The 8,641-nt window shown below is 37.3% G+C and overlaps 1 protein-coding gene across 1 annotated transcript; it reads right to left on the bottom strand.

The window, feature by feature from the left end:
* Positions 1-654: 654 nt before the first annotated feature.
* LOC127104379 (uncharacterized) lies at positions 655-2,200 on the bottom strand. The gene is made up of 2 exons (XM_051041565.1): positions 1,934-2,200; positions 655-1,560 (listed from the first exon to the last, which is right to left on the bottom strand). Exons 1-2 carry the CDS (start codon positions 2,198-2,200, stop codon positions 655-657), a joined length of 1,173 nt encoding a protein of 390 aa, XP_050897522.1.
* Between the last annotated feature and the right edge of the window lie 6,441 nt (positions 2,201-8,641).

Here is an 8,641-nt window from a genome sequence, read left to right as displayed (position 1 = left end):
TTGGAGGCGAACATTCTCAATCAGACCACTTTCCTGTCCCTGATAGTAGTGCTTCAACCGTTGTCCATTTACTTTGAAAGTGTCCCCATTATTTGGATTTTTCAGTTCGATTGCTCCATGGGGGAACACTTTGTGAACCAAAAACGGACTCGACCACCTCGATTTCAACTTTCCTGAAAAAAAATTAAATCTGGAGTTGAACAAGAGCACCAGCTGTCCCTCGACAAACTCTTTTCTCTGTGGTCTGGTATTGTCAGGAGCATGATATATAAGACATGTGTCCAACAACTTCACCGCCTTTGCAGTAGCATGACATTTTCCTTTAGAATCTAAAAACACATCTTTGAGGTTTTCCGAAAGTTGTTTCAATTCCTTTCCTTTCTTTGGTTCTTCACCCTCCTTATTAGAGTGAGGTGAGTGTATATCCCCCCACCGATGTGGTTGAGATCCTTTCCACGGGGTTTGCGTATCAAGCAAGGCTAGCACTTGGGGGTCCTCATTGTCCTTTTCTTTATCACTATCGGACTTGGACAAGCTCAACACTCTTTTCAAAGGTGATGGTGGTGTATTCAAAGGGCCATCATATGTCGTCACCTGATTCAGAACCTCTATAGTGTGACTGTTGCAAATATCATCTTTGTCTTTCATAGTGTTTCAAACATTGATTTTCACTTCCTCATCATAAACCTTCAACATCATGGTTCCTTCTTCTATGTTGATTACACATTTTCCCGTCTCCAAAAAGGGTCTACCCAGAATGAGAGGGATCACTTCATCTTCTGGCATCTCTAGAATTACAAAATCGACCGGAAATACAAACTTATCAATTTTCACCAGGACATCTTTAACAATACCATACGGTTTCTTGCTCGAATGATCTGCGAATTGGAGTGTCATCCTGGTATCTTGCACCACCCCTATACCAAGCTTCTTGTAAATGGATAATGGCATGAGACTCACACTAGCTCCCAGATCAATAAGAGCTTTGTTGAATGACCTATCTCCAATAGTACACGGGATGGTGACAACTCCTCGATCTTCCTTCTTTATCAAAATCTTCATACCCTGCAAAATAACACTACAAGTTTCGGTTAGAATGATCGGGTTAGTGTTAGTGGTACGCTTCTTCGAAATGATGTCCTTCATGAACTTGGCATAAGTAGGCATTTGTTGAAGTGCCTCCAACAAAGGAATGTTAATCTCCAGCTTCTTGAACAACTCTACGAATTTTTCGAAATTTTTCTCATGTTGTCCTTTTTTCTTGTTTCTCGTGGGGAATGGGAGCTTAACAACCGGCTTGGGCTCAATGACTGTTTCTTTCCCAACCGGTTTCGGTGCTACCACTTCTTCTCTAACAACTTCTTTTTCTTTGATCTCAAGGTCCACTTCGATCAATTGGTCTTCCTCTTCATCCACTTCCTCAACAACTTCCTCAGATTTACCACTTTGTGTTGTAACAGCACTCACGTTATGATGCTCTCTAGGATTGGGCACAGTTGCACTAGGTAGAACACCTTGTGCTTGAGAACTTAATGCTATTTGCTGAGCGATGTGACCCATCTGGACTTCAAGATTTTTTATGGAAGTTGTGGTGTTTTTCTGATAGTTCCGGGTTTCTTCTTGAAATTGAACATGATGACCTGCCATTCTTTCAATGGCAATCTCCCACTCAGCTTTCTTAGGTATTTGTTGCTGCTTATGTTGCTGATATTGAGTTTGGTACTGGCCATGTTGAGGGGAGGTCACTTTTTGGTCTTTCCAGGAGAAGTTGGGATGATTCTTCCAACCCGGATTGTACGTGTTAGAATAAGGATTATTCTACTTCAAAAATTTGATCTCCTCCACTTGTTGAGGAGTTGCAATACAATAGAGTTTGCTGTGGACCGTTACAGATTTCACAACAGACAGTAGGGGTTGGTTGGACCTGTGCTACCTGATGGGTACCTATATTCATCGCCTTCAGCTTTTTCTCAACTTCAGCAGCTATAGTATCTTCAATACAGGTTTTCATAGTTTCCAGCTTTAAATCTATCACCCTTTCTGGTTTGCTTTGACACCTATCGTACAACTCCATGTGCTCATTGGCAGCAATAACTTCAATGATCTTCTTAATACCGATGGCTGTTGAAAAATTTGTGGAACCACTGGCTGCAGTATCAATCAGCTGTTTGGTCTTTATTTTAAGACCATTCACAAACATCTACATTTGTTTAGTTGCATCCATATTATGAGTTGGGCACGCTACCAGGACTCTCTTGAATCTCTTGTAGGCGTCTCCCAAAGTTTCCCCGTCCTTCTGCTTAAAATTCAGAATTTCATACCTCTTCCGCAGAAACACCGATGCTGGAAAATACTCATTCAAGAAGGCTTTTTCCATTTCTTCCCAAGTTGTGATGCTACCGGCAGGTAAAGAATAAAACCATTCTTCAGCTTCTTCCGCTAAGGTAAACGGGAACATTCTTAACTTCTTGGCTTCTTCAGTGTTGCTCATGGTCAGAAACCTCTGCAAATGCTTGTTTGCATCTTCATTCACTTTTCCCATAAAATGCTTCCTTTCAAGCTGATTAATGGTGCTCGGGTGCAGCTGGAAATTAGCCACGTTCACTGGTTGGTTGACAATAGTTAATCTGCCGGTTTAAGCATTAACCCCTCTATAGTCTCCCAACAGTCTTTCGGCTGGCAGTGGAACATCAACCATAGTTTCGATCTCTCTATCGAAACCTGAATCTGAGCTTGAATGGATGGGAAGTTGCTCTTCGTCTGATTCCAATCTGGCTAATCGAGCTTGTCAGAGTCTTGCCCTCAAGGTTCTCTCGATTTCTGCGTCAAAAGGAAAATCAGCTGAGGCCTTACGTCGCATACAAATATCAGGCACAGATTAGTTGATATAATCGAACTAAAATATTCAAAGTACGGTAAATAAATTTTAGTTGCAGAGCAACAAACTTTCAATTGAGATAATTTTTAAATTTATATTTGGCAATCCCTCGGCAACGGCGCCAAAAACTTGATCGAAAAAATAGCAAGTGTACTATTTTCACCGATATAGTAATAAGAGGGAAGTTTCCCAAAGATCGATCTCGAGGATTGCGCAGCAATATAAACGTAAATAGTCACTCAATTGAACAAAAGTTATAGTTGTGGTTTTGAAGAATTCACTATAAGGAAAAATATAACAAATAAATATTTTCACAAGTTAATATGATATGCCAAGGTAGGTGTGTAAATATCTCCTGTAATGACTCCTTGAGTGTATATCTCCTAAATACTGAATATTCTTTCAATTACCGGATCTTAAGATTATTTCCCCCTATGTCCTCACAGGGAAACCTTTGGTATTCAATCTAATCTCTAAGTCCTTAGGTGATTATGATGAAACCAAGCATTTTAAATTAACAAGATTAATCCGGTAACCATAGGGTATCCCTAGTCCTAGGTGATCTCTACTATGGTTTCACTGTATGAAAACCTTAACCATTGCAGTCCTGCTAATCATTAACCATACATCAATCTTAATTTTTGCCAAAAAGAAAGCATTGCGCAAATCATACAGTGAAATTGAAATCAAGTAAGATATATTATTCAAATAAGATACAAAGTAAAATTGAGACATTACAAAAAGGTCGGAGTTCAGTTGATCTTCAATCGTGTCCGCTCTTGAAGGATCCCCCGTTCTTCGCTTCTTGTCACTTCCTCAATCTTGATCGTTTCCAATTCTCTATTGTGTAAAAAGTTCTCTTTCTCTAATTTAAATCCACTGTAAATAGTTCCTGATGACAAATTTCCTTGCGTAAAAGTCCAAAATGCCCTCCGGGATAAGCCGTGCCAAAAACAGCAAAAAATTGGAAATTCAAGTGCCCAAGCCAACACTGGCCGTGTCAGGCAACACGCCTCACAGTGTTGGCCTCTGGGCACAATTATGCTGTGACACGCCCCTTTAGGGAGGCTGACACGGTCTGTGTCAGCTGACATGGGCGGCCGTGTCAGCTGACATGGGCGGCCGTGTCAGCTCCCTGTTTTCCATTTCCCCACCTTCTCTCCTGACACGGCCCGTGTTGGCCAACACGGGTGGCCGTGTCAGGGCTACTGTAGGTCCATTTTTCTTCTTCTATCGGGTCCGGAATGCCTGTTTTTCCCGTCTATCCCTCTGATGCACTTGTTTATACCTGAAATCAAAAGAACTACCACAAAAGGACATAAAATGGAGTATGATGATGCATATAATATGTGCTCCATAAATAGAGACAACAATATTAAACATATAGATAACGTAACAAAACAATAAAATAAGTGACTAATGTGTTACAGATTCCTTACAAAGATGCCGAATGAGTGTCAGAAAACAAGGAGAATTGGCGACTGATCACTAATCCTAAGCATAAAATTAAAAGTTAAGAGTTGAAAAGATCTGACCAATGGGATACAACCCAATAGACAAGAATGTCATATAGAAAACCCATTTCCCCTTTGGACTTTGAATCAAGCAATAATCAGCAAGCAATTAGCAATATCAAGCATCATGAAGATCAAGGCATCAAATAAAGATAACCACATCCAAGCACGCAACTTCCATAGCTAGAAGTCTTCTTTGTCTTCTCATGTATCAAATGAAATACTCTTTGATCAACTCAGAAGAAGATATTAGACACAAGATCAAAACAACAATTGCATCAAGACCATGTAGCAGATGAATTCAAGGGGGTCCTAAAACTTGCATCCGATGAAAGCTCAGATCACAATAACTTGGTCTTAGAAATGTTGGCATTGGCCAAGTCCTTTTGCTCATGGAATGTTGCCTAATTCTAAGTCCAAAAGTTCATATCAAATCGAACAGTCCACACAAACATTTTTAGGGTTTTTGTTGTTTATTAAGTATTTTAAGATCCTAAGACCACAAACACAAACAAAATATACAAAAAAATATATACAATCACAATATATGGCTCAAATGAGCAAAGTGAAAATGGCATAAATATAAATAAGTTAAATGATATGTAAAATGACAAATGAAATGGTAGATTACTTGAATTTAATTTATATAAATTAAATGACTTGAAAGTAAAGAAAGGTTAATAATAGTTAGTGTTAGTCAAAGTTAATTAGATGTTAGTGGAGTTTCGCTTTTTAATTTATTAAGTCATTCTTTGGAGAACACTCAACCCTCTATTCACAAGCATGGATCCTTGATCCAAGACACCTTCCAAAGGAAGGAAAAAAGGCAAATTTTCCATACAATACCATGAAAGGGGGGAGACTTACAATCTCACTTACTAGAATGATATGCCTTTAGGGTAAAATTTAGCTTTATGTTAAGCAATCGTAATTGGACTTATATAAAAGTCACAACTATCTGAGGTCGGGAAATAAAAATTTAGGTGCTAATGCATGTTAGAGATTTGGTATGATGAACTAAACTCCTAAAACATACCACACACTAAAAGAAAAGATCAAAAGGATGGACCTATCTCATCCATACTTGTATTGGTTCATCTAACGTAAGGTTATTTATGAACCAATTAGTCTTAGGATATTGAGAATTCATTGGTCAATAAAAATGATGGGAGAGAATGGGGTTGAAGATGAAGAGTGAGGGGAGATGAAAGAAACACAAATTGGTCATGGGAGGAATTTTATCAAATTAAAATTATTCATTTATTTTGGGAGATGAAATGTACATTTCATCAATCCCCTAAATCCAATGATTTTAACTCAACAAAAGTCAAATCAACCTTGACCAAGACCCAAACACATAGTCAAACATCACAAGTCAATAAAAATGGCTCAACATAATTTCTATACAATTAATCAATTAAAAATCAAATTTAAAATGCATTTAAATTAAATTTAGTTTGGTCAAAACCTAAAACCTCTTCAAAATACCAAATAAACGGCCAAGATATTTATCCTAGGTTAAACAAGGTCAAGGGACCTTAGTCAAAAAAATTCATAATTTTTGAAAAGTCAGAAGTATTTTCAAACAATTAAAAATATACACACAAAAATTTAATTCATGAAAAATATCAAAATTAATCCAAAAAATAATTTTAATTCAGAAAATTAAAGACGAAAATATTTAAAGATTTTTGGTGAAAGTCCCATATTTTTTGGATTAAAAATGAAATTAATATGAATTAATTAAAATAAATGGATTAAATGAAAAATCAGAAAATATGAAAAATCAAGGGCCATCAGATATCCCTCATTAATTGAGGTGGCAGATCTGATGGCCACGCTCGTACTACCCATGGTGGACTTGAGTCAAAGCGCCACACGTGTGGTAATCAAAAGCAAGGGTCCTTATTAAAACGTGGAACCAAGAATAGATGGTCTGGGCAATTCCAGCACACCACCAGAGCCCTAGCTCCGATCATCTTCTCCGGTGATCACCACCGGTCTGGTTCAAGCTCAACTTCATGAAAAATGAAAAGTGAATACACTAATTTGAACGAAAAATGCTTAGGAGCACGAATCTGGCCTCAATTTTCTCCAATTCCAAGTATATAAAAAGATACAGGGATTTGAATTTTGAGGATCATGAACCAAGTTGCTTCAATTTAACCTCAAGCAACTCAATCTTCTTGCCTACACTTATAGGACTTCATACAACCAAAAATCACAAAGAATGGTGAAGAATTGAGAGAGAATCGAAGAGATGAAGTTTCTAAAAAATCACCTTCGAGTTGGTCCAATTTCACTTGATCTTGATCTGGATTTTCTTGCTTTCTCTTCCTCTTGCTTGCAGAAACCAATTGAGATGAAAAGGGAAGTGAATTTCTAGAGTTTGAACTTCCAAATAGAGGATGAAGTTCAAGCTCGATTTCAAGAGAAACCTTCAGAAATTCTATGGTAGTGAGTGTTTGGATCAGTCTAGCAAAGCTTGGGAAGGGTGTCGATCATGATTATGAAGCCTTGAGATTATTTAAATAGGCAATGAATTTTATTTTTGCACCACTTGAAATTTGGCCAAATTTAGAAACCTCCTTGCATGGGTGCATTGGGAATGATTTGGGCCTAAGGACTGATGTAATCCAACTCCGATTCGTGTGCAAAGTGTACTGAAATCATCATGTGGAAGCATGCAAAGAAGAATGATCATTTGAATTCAAATCTTGCCAAAATACTTCCCATAATGGAGCCATGCGCGAGTCCCTCAATTTTGATCCAAATGAGATGATCTTGGAATTTTTCGAAAGTTGAGATCAAGGGGAACAACTTTCATGTTGAACACCTTTCCATTTGAATCTTGGATCATGATGAATTTTGAGATGGAAGTTTGGGAAATCAAACATATTTGAAAAATTTCTAAGTCCCAAGTCAAATGTTCACTTTTTCCACCTTGAATAACTTTTTCTATGGACTTCAAATGAGAAAAGTCTATCCATGAAAGTTGTATCTCTTTAAAACCTATTCAATTAGGTCACAAATTTGACCTCATTTGGATTTGGCATGAAGGAGTTATGCATTTTAGAAGTTGAGGAAAATCACTTGTTCAATGGCATTAGTCCAAAGTAACCTATAATGTTTCCTCTTGGCACATGCATTTTAAAGTTGAATTTGAACTTCCTCCAGACATCAAAGTTTAATTAGACATCTTGAATTTGATCATGGAATTTTAATGGATTTCATATCATAAAAATTGAGCAAGTTATGGTCTTGGTAAGTTGACCTCCAAACTAGGGTTCAGACAAAATGACCTATAATCTTTCACCATAAAAAATGACTTTCCAAGAAAAAATAGCTCTTGATCTAAACATGAAAGTTGTTTGGAGAGTCATTTTGAGTAAATTTTATCTTTAAATAATTTTCATATGACAAAAATTGTAGGAGATAGGGTCTAGGGAACCCCAATTTTGACCAGTTGACTTTCCTTGGTCAACTACCATGAACCAACTTGCTAACTTGACATTCTCTTGACATTTTGGGACTCATGGAGGATCATATATGTTTAGGATGATGTAATATGAAGTATATCTTGAAATATTTGATCAATTGTTAAAGAAACTTGTTGAAGAAGTTACACAAGATACCCAGATGAATTAGGGTTTCCAAGGCAAACAAACTCCAAATTCTTGATGATTTCTTGATCAAAATGACATGTGAAGATCATGGGGATCCATATTTGATTATTAGATCCAATGTGAACCATTTCTTGATTGAACTCCTTGCATTGAGGGTCTCAAACCCTATATATAAGCTTGATAGAGCATGGGTGAGCACACACACTACCTACAAAAGCAACAAACTATATATTGACATATTTTTGGTATTTTGGTTACTAAATAATGAAAAACAAAGTATGATACAATGAAAAGTGTTTGGTGATATCTCCCAATGCAAACCCAATGAAATGGGGGGGGGGGGGGGGTAGGAGAATGCCAAGGTGTGATCCCAATGCTAATGCATATGATGAGATAGCATGAGGGATCTTAGGGTCAAAATTGGGGTCTTACAGCTGCCCCTATTTAAGGACATTCTAGATGAGGAGATGAAGGTTAAAATCTTCGTATCGACTTAGTAGAATGGACTTAAATAACAACATATAGAAGCGAATTTTGGTCCCTAAGAGACCTTATGATGCAAATGATATGAATGTGAAAAATAATCTTTGTGGAGAAAATATTGCCATGAAGGAAAAGAATCC

Source organism: Lathyrus oleraceus, chromosome 7 (assembly GCF_024323335.1).
Source record: "Lathyrus oleraceus cultivar Zhongwan6 chromosome 7, CAAS_Psat_ZW6_1.0, whole genome shotgun sequence".
NCBI classification, from domain to species: Eukaryota; Viridiplantae; Streptophyta; class Magnoliopsida; order Fabales; family Fabaceae; genus Lathyrus; species Lathyrus oleraceus.
This window is presented reverse-complemented; position numbering and strand designations above follow the sequence as displayed.